The sequence below is a fragment of the Semicossyphus pulcher genome, unplaced genomic scaffold, assembly GCF_022749685.1.
Source record: "Semicossyphus pulcher isolate SPU_LCO1_2020_fin unplaced genomic scaffold, fSemPul1.0.p SCAF_5, whole genome shotgun sequence".
In the NCBI taxonomy this organism is placed as follows: Eukaryota; Metazoa; Chordata; class Actinopteri; order Labriformes; family Labridae; genus Semicossyphus; species Semicossyphus pulcher.
Window position 1 is genome coordinate 489,509 of NW_027211726.1, and position 13,314 is coordinate 502,822.

Sequence of the window (13,314 nt, forward strand, 5' to 3'; positions counted from 1 at the left end):
TTTATCAGTAAGGTTGGCTGTTTACAGTAACACTGTTTATTAAAAGAGAGAAAGGAGGCGAAATGACGCAAGCAGAAACTTTGAACCGTGTCTACGTCGCAGCGTTACCGTAAAGTTTAGAATACAGCCGCTCTCCGGTTGAACTGACGTCAGGACCGCGCACAGCAGTCAGTCTCTGCTTCACCGACGCTCTCAGCATCTGGACTTTAGACATGTTCACACAGTCACAGCGACTTTTCCTCCGCAGACTCCGTCACAAACACCGCCTGCTCTCCATCACACACTCGGACTCGCCGTTGTGCTGCTAACTTCCGCCCCCGTCACTCTGTCTCCAGCTAGCATTCTAAGCTAACTTGAACAGCTTTGTAGTCTCCCGGCGGGAGAGGAGTCAGAGGTGAAACATAAGAAAAGGGCGAACAGCTCAAAGTCCGTTCAGAGGTTTGTTCAGACAAACGGAGGCCCTGAAGGCTCTCATCACTAACATCAATGGACTGGACGCCATGTTGTTCCGTGTTAGAGTTACGACAAGCATTTCCGGTTCATCTCAAGATCTGATGGTGTCCGAGAAGTGTTTCTTACTAAATCGCGTTCTATCAACAAATATTATTTACCGAACAAACAGGACATTGAACCAGTCCAACATTTATGTTTAATATTACTCATCACGTCATCACCTCACTAAACGTGTAACGTTTTTCATTTGCCTGATGTAAATAAGAGATCTGTTACCATGGTGATGTGACACTGCCGTGTTTGAAATGTCATGCTATACTAGCAGTGCTCCTGATGTGGCCTAAATGTAGAATGTAGCATGCAAACACAATATACTGATAAAACACGAATTTCCCCGCGGGGATGAATCCAGTATTTCTGATCTGATGAATTCTTGTCAGGCAGGCAGGTTGCCCTTCGCCAGGACCCTTGCTTTAAGGATTTCACCCAGCTCTTCCCTCAGTGCCGGTGCTGCATCAGCAGCATGCATTCCCAAGAGCACAGGGAGCGGGGAAGAGAAAATGGCTCCGTGGCTCCGTGGTGAATGTAACAGAGCTGTTTAAGTGTCTGAGTCAAGATAATTTGATAGACTGTGAAAGGAAGAGAGCGGTGGCACAGAGAAGTCCGTTCAGGTGGGTGACATCCGGTCTGTGATGGAAACACGAGATGAAAGTGGCAGTTACACATCAGGGACTGAAGTAAGCGAGTGTTCACACTCGTAGTCACTTCGATGAAACGCTCCAGGACAAGATGAACTGTGCTGTGTTTAGACAGCTACCAGGTGAAGTCATGGACGTTACAGAGGCCTGTTTAATAAGATGTGGAGAGAAGGTGTGATACTGCCCTGATGAATATTGGTGGAGAGATGGGGTCATCACTTTATGCAGATGATGGGGCTAAACATGTGAGTACCAGCACTCAGAGGGCGATACTGAAAAGGGATGTTTCCTAAAAAGAAAGAGAGCATTTACAGCTGGAGTTATACGGACGACGTGGAGAGTGAAGGAGTTCAGAGGTTTGTGTCTGAGGACAAATGTGTCACGAGTTCCAGCAGGCTGACACAACATGTAAAAAGACCAGTTATGAATGTGGAGCACATAGACAGTCACTACTGGATATATATAAGGCATCAATATGATCTTGTATTGATCGTGGATGTGTGGTGTATGGAGCAGCTCTTAGAATGAGTTTTGGTGCAATTAAATCAACTACAGACGCAGTGCTGGTAGAAGCTGAGCTACCATGCTATCTCAGACGTGCTACGTTGTCGCTGGCATGTTGGCTTAAGTTAAAGGGAGCTGGAGAGGAACAACCTACAACAAAGGTGCTGTGTGATTGTTGGGAATATTCACAACCACTCACAGGTAAAGGAGCTGTTTGGAAGAAGAAGGTTTAAATAGACTAGAGAATGGGCCGAGCACAGTGTGCGGTCATGTTCCTGCATGGATAATTCCAGTGCCAAACGTGGACATGAAACTTGTAGAGCAGAAGAAGGACTGGAGTAAAAGATGGTTACCGTTGGACACATTGTTCAAAAGTATATTAAAGTAAATAATATGACTATATGCAAATATTTACTGATGGCTCTAAAGATCCAGGAAGTGGATGTGTAGGATCAGGAGTGTTTACAGTAGTTATATGTGATAGAATGAATGATTGCCTGTCTGTGCATCCAGCAGAAATAGCTGCTATTATTTTAGGAGTACAGTGGGTAGAAGAGGTGAGGCCAGAGAGAGTCACCTGTTCAGATTCTGCTGCAGCACTCAGCAGCCTCAACTCTAAAGAAACAATAAGAAGATTTACTGAGGATGTACAATAATGCTGAGACTGCAAAGGGTTGGAACTAATGTACAGTTCTGCTGGGTTCCTGCTCAGGCTGCGGTGGAGGGAAACCAAAGAGAGCATTGAAATGAGATGAAGGTGAAATATTGAAAGTTCCTTTTGTTAAAGGTGAAGCCAAATCACTAATAACAACGGCAGTGAGGGACTCATGGCAGAAGAGGTGGGACAAGACAACAAAATCAATTAAAGCGAAGTCTTATCCAGGGAAGCACAGGAAAGAGGAGGTGGCAGGTCAAAGGTTAAGATTTGGACATACTGGATTAACATCAACTCTTTATTTAATGGCAAAGCGTTGTTCAGATTAGTGCGATGTCTGTGATGATCCTGAACATGTCTTCATCACGTGTAGGACACGTAGCGCAGAGAGAAACATGTCACATGTCAAGATACGCAGGTTAGGACGGGGATGGATTCAAAGGGATGTTTAGGGATGGGTGAAAATATAGGACGCAGCGAGGCGCTGATCAGAAACAGGACTGTACCGGAGGACAGAGGAATATCATCCCTTTGTTTTTCTGTTTTTTATTTAACCTGAAGTACAGCATCAGAGCCTGATGTTACACACTCCGGTACAGTAGGTGGCGGTATGCACCTTTTAACGTTGGTTGCAATCTGCCATAACCCCAGAGAAGAAGAAGGAGAAGAAGAATGCTACATTTAAGATGAAGAAGAAGAAACTTCACCGTCGAGTGTGCAGATAATCTAGCAAAAGGGGCATTGCAAAAAGAAACAGTTCCACTTCCACTTGGAAAAGGAGAAGGAAAGTCAGTGACTAAGAAGAAAGGAATGGAGATATGGCAGAAAAGGTGGGAAGAAGACCAGAAAGGAAAGAGGTATTATAAAATACAAAAGTCAGTCAGAACAAAGATCTTTAAAAAAAGGAACAGAAGGGAGGAAATCATCAGAACAAGACTCACATTAGATCACACAGGATCAAATGGCACTGTGTATATGCTTGGGAAAACAAACAGTGACAAGTTTACAAACTGTGGAACATGGATTACTGCAATGCACCATGTGTGAAGTGGAAAGAGAAATGTTGTATGATAAAGACAGAGAGACGGAGCAGCACTGAAGTCTGAAGGCAACACTGGGAACAGAACAAGAGGGGATAAGAGCCGCCAGGAAGGCACTCTGTACTTTCTTAAGTGACACGTTTAATGGGGAGAACAGAAGGGAGTAGTTTAACATGATGGTACACACTCTTGTACAGTAGGTGGCGGAATGCCCCGCAAAGTTGTTTCCGATCCGCCAGTAAACTGAGAGAAGAAGAAGAAGCAGCAGAAGCATCACCGTCTCTCCTTTGTTCTGACTGTGTGGCAGCAGCAGTAATGACCCTTCAGGGCCTCCGTATGTCTGAACAAACCTCTGAATGGACTTTGTGCTGTTGGCCATTTCTTACGTTTCACCTCTGACTCCTCTCCCGGGAGACTACAGAGCTGTTCAAGTTAGCTTAGCATGCTAGCTGGAGACAGAGTGACGGGGACCAAACAGTGTTTGTGACGGAGTCTGCGGAGGAAAAGTCGCTGTGACTGTGTGAACATGTCTAAAGTCCAGATGCTGAGAGCGTCGGTGAAGCAGAGACTGACTGCGGCTGCTGAAGAGATATTTGGGCTGTTTGAAAGAACGATAGCAGAGTACGAGGAGGAGCTGTGTCGATCCAAAGAGGAGAGCGAGCGACAACAGAAACTACTGGACGCTGTGTTCAGCCCTCAGCTCCGCTTACACAGAGCAGGTCAGTCCTCTCTAGCCTAGCGCGAGGTAAACAAACAGCGCGTGCTTCAAATACACACACGCGGTGCTGTCCCGCCCTGTCGGCTCCGCCGTTTACACACACACACACACACACACACACACACACACGAGGAGGCTGTTCATGTCAATAAAGACTCAAAGATGCCCAGTGTCAGTAAATGGTCATGTGATCTGTGTTTTCACTGTGTTAATGTGGACAGAGATGGTGACGTCACTTCCTGACTAGCCTCTGTATCTCTGCACAGCGTCTCAGCTGTACGACTCGGCTGAACTCACTGATTCTTCCGTCTTTAATCAGCATGAAATCACAGTTTCCTTCATGTGTCTTTCTGTGTTTCAGAGGTTCCTGCAGACGTCCAGCAGCTGGTGAGTAAAGAGGAGCTTCCCCCGGAGCAGCAGGAGTGGAGCCCCCGTGTGGACCAGGAGGACACTGAGCCCCCCCACATTAAAGAGGAGCAGGAGGAGCTGTGGAGCAGTCAGGAGGGAGAGCAGCTTCAAGGCCTGCAGCAGGCTGATACCACCAAGTTCCCCTTCACTCCTGTCTCTGTGAAGCGTGAAGAGGATGAAGAGAAACCTCAGTCCTCACAGCTCCACCAGAGACAAAGTGAGCAGGTGGAAACAGGAGCTGATGGAGCGGACTGTGGAGGAGCAGAGGCAGCCAGGAGCTCACACCATCAGACACTCTTACAGCCTGCTGGTGAGGACAGGACTGAGGACTCCTCTGACCCTGATGACAGTGACGTGTATAAACAGACAAAAGAAGCTTTAAACTGTTTGACAAACGACGACTCTGACTCTTATGTGAAACCGTTTCGCTGCACTCAGTGTGGGAAACGATTCAACCAAAACTCAAATCTGAAGACTCACATGAGGATCCACACGGGAGAGAAACCCTTCAGCTGCTCGGTGTGTGCGAAAAGATTTGCTCAGAAGGCCCATCTGCAGAATCATCTGAAATGTCACACAGGAGAAAAACCGTACAGCTGCTCTCTGTGTAACAAATGTTTCTCCCGCTGTGAACATTTGCAGTTACACATGAGGACACACACAGGGGAGAAACCCTTCATCTGCCACAGCTGTGACACCAGATTCACCTGGCTTTATCAGTTCAAAAACCACAAGTGTGGAGGAGCATCGTCACAGGTTCACCAACTCTGGAGCAGTCCAGAGGGAGAGCAGCTTCAAGGACTGCAGCAGGCTGAGGTCACTTCCTTCAATCCTGTCTCTGTGAAGAGCGAAGAGGATGAAGGGAAACCTCAGTCCTCACAGCTCCACCAGAGACGGCGAGAGGACACAGACTCTGTGGATGGACCAGAACCAGGCAGGGGCTCAGACAGTCTGAGGTCACCTGGGCCAACGTATCACTCCTTCTTTGGACACTTCTGGTGATGTCGCTGTTCATCCTGAAGTTTTTAGTTTAGAAGAAATTAACAGCAAAATCTGCACGAGGAAAACCATGTTTCTGAGTTTGAGTGTAAACAGCCGTGTCTGTGAAGGACTGAAGTCTGACATGAGGGAGGGGGGTCCGACGACGATCCGATTCCGTCAATGATTATGAGCTAACAGGAGACGCTCTGCCTGCTGCTCAAACAGGAAGATGGCCTGTGGAGGTATCGTGGCTGACATCAGCTGCTGGTTCAGTGCAGACGAGAAGTTTCAGGTCATTTATCACCTGACGATAGCTAACAGCACCAGAGCGAGCAGTGAATGTAATGTTAGCGTGAGCAGACTGTTAGTGATTCATCATCATGCCTCTCTGAACGTCGTACAGGATCCAGCCGGAGACGAGTGTGAAGTGTTTCCAGCTGCTGAGCACACGCGTGTCCTGCTGTGCTTCATCTACTTCCTGTTTGTCAGAGATCACATGACGCTGTTTCCCGGGTTTCCAGACTCTGAGCGCGCTCATATCACAGGTCATGTGACTGTTGGATGGCGGGCCGCCTGCTTCAGTCAGACTGTTGTGACGAACAGCACTGAGGAGTATTCTAAAGTTATTATTGTTTCAGTTAGAGATCACTGATTCTTATTCTTCCTTCTCTGCTGCCGACCTCCAGCTGTGTGATCGTCCAATCAGAGACGAGCTGCGCCTCATTCAGAGAACCTTTAACGTGAGCGTTGATCAGACAGATGGACTTTATCGACGAGGATCTCAGAGACAGGATGGTATTTAACTCCCAGCTGAGAGAGAGACACACACACACACACACACACACACACACACACACACACACGCACACAGGTGGAGACAGGCAGCAGGTGTTCATCTGTTCAGTGTAACATGTTAAACATCTTTAAAATAATAAAAACATTATCATGAATCTGTAAAAACAGGAAGTGATGTCGACTGTGTGTTTGTCATTCATCGTTCATATCACACACACACACACACACACACACACACACACAGACACACAGTGTGAGTTTGGAGTGCCTTCAGAGAGTTTCACTGACTAAACCAACAACTGGTATGAAATCCGATCACAACACTATCAGGTCAGGACCACAGGTGTCTGGGCTGCAGCTGGACGACAGGCTGGACTGGACAGCTAACATGGACACTCCTCTGACCGTGCTCTTCCTCTTCTTGGTTGGTTTTCAGAGGCAGGCTGCATCCACACATCGTATGACCACCTACTGCAATGAAAGAAGAAGAACACATTCTCTGAAGCAGTTTAAAGCAGGAGGTAAAGAGACGGCCGACATCTGGCCCTCCTCGTGTGATGAAGCTGCAGAAGCTTCATCAGCTTTGTTTCTCTGTGTGTGTAAATGATGTAACAGGTCATGGTGTTCCCTCAGCTCGTTGTCCTCTCTCCTCGCGCTTCTGTTGACCTCTGTGCGGGCTAATGGGGCCAATCAGCTCTTCACTGATGTCCTCACTTCCTGTGTGTCTCCACGGAGCTTCTGATTTCACTGTTCCATGAACCGAGCTGAGATCTGTGCGCAGAATCAGGAGCTGCTGCTGTCTCTTTAAGGGGCGGGGCAGAGGCGGCGATGACGTAGGCAGATACCGGAAATGACTGTCTGTGCGCCGTCTCCTTTCTCTGGCAGTAAACATTTAGCAACGTTAGCAGCACAGCGCGAGTCCGATTGTGTGATGGAGAGCAGGCGGTGTTTGTGACGGAGTCTGCGGAGGAAAAGTCGCTGTGACTGTGTGAACATGTCTAAAGTCCAGATGCTGAGAGCGTCGGTGAAGCAGAGACTGACTGCGGCTGCTGAAGAGATATTTGGGCTGTTTGAAAGAACGATAGCAGAGTACGAGGAGGAGCTGTGTCGATCCAAAGAGGAGAGCGAGCGACAACAGAAACTACTGGACGCTGTGTTCAGCCCTCAGCTCCGCTTACACAGAGCAGGTCAGTCCTCTTTGTTTCTGCTCTCTCTGTTTATACCGACATCTAACCGGACAACAGGAGGGCGGCTGTATTCTAAACTTTACGGTAACTTAACGCCCAGAAACGGTTTCATGTTTGTGTTTCTCTTTGTAGTTCACATTGACCCACCTGTTTCCTGACTCCTACAGAGTCTTTAATGATCAGCGAGCTGTTTAATACCACAGTACACCTGACCATTCTCCTGTAAAGTAATACGTGGTCCAACCACAGAGTAGCTCCAGGCAGAAAGACTGAAAGGTACATGCAGGTGTCGTAAAATCAACAGGATCGGTGTTTAAAGGGCCTGGCTCGTGCCTGGCTCGTGCCTGGCTCAGTGTCTCTGAAGTCCCCCGATGAACCCTCTCCAAACCATCCCAACGCCCGCTCCCAAACCTGCTTTGACTCTGTGAGCTCAGCGCCCGGCACATTCAGGTCGACCCCAAACCTCTGAGCAGGGAGCGGCTTACAAAACTATACCAGCAAGTCAACGTCGATGCTCACTCACTGACACCACAGTGTCACAGTTCACATGTACTCACCTGTCAGGTGAGGAGCTGTTGTTGTCACGTGTATAAAGACACAGAGAGACGCTTCCTTTCAAAGGTTATCACAAATGATCTCAAAGATGTCGATCTGACCGCCACACTATCAACTTCATAAATGATGACTGTGTGTAGTAAATATTGATAAGTCACAGTTTGTTGGGTAGCCGGGGTGCCAGTCAGAGGGTTTCTCTGACAAAATATTAAAGTGTTCATTTTAATACCATCGACTCTCCAAGGAGCTGACAGAGCCTCGGCCCCCCTCCCCAAACAACTTGAGCAAGCCACAAGAAACAACACACAGGAAACTCTCCCACAGTGTGTTATACATTAAAACAAGTGCAGCACACACACAACAATAATTCAAAAACAACATTTCCCATAACCCCCAGAGTCCACACAACCCTGTTCAGAGCGAGACCTCCTGTCTCCCCTCCTCACGACCACAGACAGGCGTTAACCCATGGATGACGGGGAGCTCCAGGGTGTCAGTGAACACACCACTGTAGCAACAAAGACAGGAGTCTACACGTCCCTGTCAAACCTGCCAGACGTCACTCAGGCCCCGTTCTTAAAGGCGAGCCGTTAGGAGCAGGAGGAGGAGCCGTTAGGGGCAGGAGGAGGAGCCGTTGGGAGCAGGAGGAGGAGCCGTTAGGAGCAGGAGGAGGAGCCGTTGGGAGCAGAAGGAGGAGCCGTTAGGAGCAGGAGGAGGAGCCGTTGGGGGCAGGAGGAGGAGCCGTTAGGAGCAGTAGGAGGAGCCAGTAGGAGCAGGAGGAGGAGCCAGTAGGAGGAGCCGTTAGGAGCAGGAGGAGGAGCCGTTGGGAGCAGGAGGAGGAGCCGTTAGGGGCAGGAGGAGGAGCCGTTAGGAGCAGTAGGAGGAGCCAGTAGGAGCAGGAGGAGGAGCCAGTAGGAGGAGCCGTTAGGAGCAGGAGGAGGAGCCGTTAGGAGCAGGAGGAGGAGCCAGAGGAACATGATTTTTACTCATGTACTGCAGCATGTTTAAAGTGACAGTTTGAGCAAAGATGACTCAGTCAGTTAGTTAGTTAGTTAGTTAGTTAGTAATACTTTAATGTTACCTGCTGAACCGCTCAGCGATCACTGACTCACCTCCTGGATGCTGAAGCTGGTCTTCTCAGGTGTCTTTTCTTCCTGTGTGTCTCCATATTCTGTCTGGTTCCAGCTTCCTGATGAAGCCTGCACCGGCCCCTTCCCCGCGGCTCCGAGCGGAGGTAGGACTGCCTCACTTGGACACCTTATTTCTCTCTCCAGGCGGGATTATCACACCTCTGTTACGTTCTGTCTTTGATGTAGAACGCACGGAGGCTGAATGGTGGGGTGAAGTCGCTCCGCCTCTGAGCTGACGTCGGAGGTAACGGAGGCGTAACAGTGTCGGTGTGAACTGCAGAGCCAGCAGGGCGGAACCGCGCCGTGTGTGTATTTGAAGCTTGCGTTATTTGTTCACACCTCACACTGGAATGCTATTTAAACACACGCTGGGGTTACGTGGTCCAATGTAAAATGACAAAGGTGGCATGAGGACAGAGTTTTATTACGGCGCTGAGGCGGAAGAACTGGATGTACACGGTGCAATGGCTGCAGCGGCAGATCTCTCAGGCGCCTGTACTTCTTCTGTAGGGCCTCCACAGGATGTGTGTGTTCAGCCCACCCTAGCTGTTTGCTATCACAGGTAGCGGCTCAGTAAGTACCTGACAGGGCGAATGCCTTTGTCAGAATTGGGTTTCTGAGTTTGTCAGTATTTGTCTGTAGTTGAACCCATCGAGTCACTAAATGGGGCTGAAATTAGAACTATCACACGGTGGAACCATGAGACCACAGTGATGCTCAGTTACACATCTCAGGGTCCATCCATCCAACAGTGCTGACTTCATCTTTAACAGTCTGACCCTGCAGGATGCTGGCCGTACGTAGGAGTGATCTCACTCCTTACACTGCCGTCAGGGGCAGGAACAGTATGGCTGATCAGTCCAATGGGCCATGAGGCTCGAGGCAGCTAGGGGCCGTTGGGCACATAGAATCTATTGAAACGCCTCCATAACTGGTCAACCAGCAGTTGGCTATGGCACCACTGCGTTCCACTGAGGAATTCTGCCTCTGGGTACGCTACCTGGGGCAATGACGCATCTGGCCGCCTCATCAGCAGGATGTTGGGATGATAGGACCATGGTCTGCCGTGTCTCCCAGCAGCCTCCAAAATGGGTGAATTTCACGTGTTGGTAGTCGAGCTGCGCCGGTAGGTGTTGCTGCATGGAATGGGACACGTCTTGTAGTTCCCTCTGCCTGCCAACTTCATGTTCCAAGTGTAGACCTAATTACCCCGTGTAAAGCTTAACCCAGTTTCCTTCTCCACTCAGAGATCACCCTTACATCAGCATGAAATCACAGTTTCCTTCATGTGTCTTTCTGTGTTTCAGAGGTTCCTGCAGACGTCCAGCAGCTGGTGAGTAAAGAGGAGCTTCCCCCGGAGCAGCAGGAGTGGAGCCCCCGTGTGGACCAGGAGGACACTGAGCCCCCCCACATTAAAGAGGAGCAGGAGGAGCTGTGGAGCAGTCAGGAGGGAGAGCAGCTTCAAGGCCTGCAGCAGGCTGATACCACCAAGTTCCCCTTCACTCCTGTCTCTGTGAAGCGTGAAGAGGATGAAGAGAAACCTCAGTCCTCACAGCTCCACCAGAGACAAAGTGAGCAGGTGGAAACAGGAGCTGATGGAGCGGACTGTGGAGGAGCAGAGGCAGCCAGGAGCTCACACCATCAGACACTCTTACAGCCTGCTGGTGAGGACAGGACTGAGGACTCCTCTGAACTAATGACTGATTGTAAGAACACCAGAGAACCCCGGTCAGGTTTAAAGTCTTGCAACAATGTTGAAGTCCCGGTCAGTCAGAGGACACATGTTCATGGTAAAAAAACATTTGTCTGTTTGGTTTGTGGTAAAAGATTTGGCTACAGTGGACATCTGAAGATACACATGAGAACTCACACGGGAGAGAAACCCTTCAGCTGCTCCGTTTGTGGTAAAAGATTTACACAGAAGTGCAGTCTGACACAACACATGGTCCTGCACACAGGAGAGAAACCCTTCAGCTGCAGCGTTTGTGATCAAAGATTCTCTTGGCGCTCACAGTTAAAAAAACACAAGTGTGTCGTTGGCGTTCAGACTTCAGAGCTTCATCAGAACCAACCTGAGGAGGACAGAGAGGCAGGAACAGGAGAGGACTGTGGAGGAGCAGAACCAGCCAGGAGCTCTCACCCACACACAGTTTCACAGCCTGAGATTGAGGTCAAGATTGAGGACTCTTCTGACCCTGACACTGAAGACAGTGATGATGATTGGAAAGAGACAACAGAACATCAGTCAGCTTTAAACTCTCACAGTAATGTTTCAGCAAATTGCAGAACACATAAAACTGGCAAAAAAACATTCAGCTGCTCTGAGTGTAGTAAGACATTTACCTGCCAGAGAAATCTGAAGACACACATGAGACGCCACACAGGAGAGAAACCGTTCCACTGCTCAGTTTGTGGTAAAAAATTTTCTCACAAGGAAACTTTGGTTCGTCACGAGAAGTTTCATTCAGGAGAGAAACCATACAGCTGCTCAGTTTGTCGTAAAAACTTTTCACGCAAGGAAAACTTTTCTCGTCATATGAGATTTCATTCAGGAGAGAAACCATACAGCTGTTCTTTTTGTAAGAAATGTTTCACACGGAGAGACCACGCTGTGACACACATGAGAACACACACGGGAGAGAAACCCTTCAGCTGTTCGGAGTGTGGGAAAAGAATGGGCTGCAAAACAAGTCTGAGGGTCCACATGAGGACTCACACAGGAGAGAAACCCTTCAGCTGCTCCCTCTGCTGTAGAAGGTTTACACAGCGGGGCAGTCTGACAGAACACATGGCCATGCACACAGGAGAGAAATCCTTCGACTGCTCCGAGTGCGGGAAAAGAATGGGCTGCAAGTCGAGTCTGACGGTCCACATGAGGATTCACACGGGAGAGAAACCCTTCAGCTGCTCTGTGTGTGGGAAAAGTTATATACAGAAGTGTAACTTGAAGGAGCACATGGCCATGCACACGAGAGAGAAACCTTTGAGCTGCAACATTTGTGGCAAAAGATTCTCCAGGAAGGCACAGGTCAAAGGTCATAGGTGTGTTTCAGACAGCAGCGTTAGTAAAGCTGCCTGTTCAGGTGAAACTTTCAGCGCTGATAAAACTGTGGACGTGTCCACAACCTCCAAATGAAAGATTTCGTCTCTCTATTCAGTTTGTGTGATCTTTGAAACATCTGGACTTTAATGATTTTATGTTTACTTCACACAACCACAGAGGACGGAGCATGAGCACTCGTCCTGTCTGCTAACACGGAGCAGGTTAGGACACCTTCACTGAAGGAGTCAGTGTGATACATCCGCTAATAAAGAACTTGATGAGGTTTTATGTTTAGAAATATCACAGTGACTGAAGGGTACAAGTTACATCCTGTCCGTATTAATTGTTCCTGATCAATGAGTTCGATCTGTTCCCTCATCTTCACGAAACAAATGTGTAACTATTATAAGAGATAATGACACGTTTAAAGTTGTGTTTTTATTCATGAAAAAATCAGCAGATGGTTGTAAACTGAACACACACCTGCAGGTTATACTGTGTGTGTGTGTGTGTGTGTGTGTGTGTGTGTGTGTGTGTGTGTGTGTGTGTGTGTGTGTTAGCTGCTGTAATTAGCATGTGTTATCTCTCTCTGCTGGACGCTGGGAGTTAAATGTCACCCCGTCTCTGTGATTCTCTGCGATAAAGTCCGTCACATTAAAGGTTCTCTGAATCAGACGCAGCTCGTCTCTGATTGGACACGGCGCATCACGCTGATGAAAGCAAACAGCCGGAGGTTGGCTGCAGAGACGGATGAATACAAAGGGTTGGGGGGGTTACTAGGAAGAGATATGAATTGGTTTATGAGGTCTGTGGAGCCTGAAGTTTTCACTGTGTAAACATCAGTAGAAGGACATTTTAATTAATGAACTCACCTTCAACGTGAAATCAAACAGGATGGCTTCTTTATGCAGATGATGTTAGCTGGGACCTGCAGCAGGCTCCTCTCTGAGCCAAGCTATAAATGAGCTCCAGAAAACATTCAAACAGCTCCAGGTCTCACTTGGGAGACTACAGGTATGATCTTCTCTAAGGCTCGCTGCCAACAACATACAAGTTTAAATGTTCTGGACTACGGCGACGTTGTTTACATGCATACCGCCAGACTGATCAGACTGGCTGTCCCTTCATCTACGCTGACATTTTCATT

At 48.5% G+C, this 13,314-nt stretch overlaps 1 protein-coding gene across 1 annotated transcript in view; it reads left to right on the top strand.

Moving 5' to 3' along the window:
* Positions 1-12,260, top strand: part of LOC138608562 (zinc finger protein Xfin-like) — a 29,472-nt gene extending 17,212 nt beyond the window's left edge. Inside the window, exons 9-12 of the mRNA XM_069681168.1 lie at positions 3,858-4,069; positions 4,430-5,477; positions 7,213-7,439; positions 10,444-12,260. Coding sequence (XP_069537269.1) covers positions 3,858-4,069; positions 4,430-5,477; positions 7,213-7,439; positions 10,444-12,260 — 3,304 coding nt within the window. The remainder of the gene's footprint in view (positions 1-3,857; positions 4,070-4,429; positions 5,478-7,212; positions 7,440-10,443) is intronic.
* Positions 12,261-13,314: the final 1,054 nt, after the last annotated feature.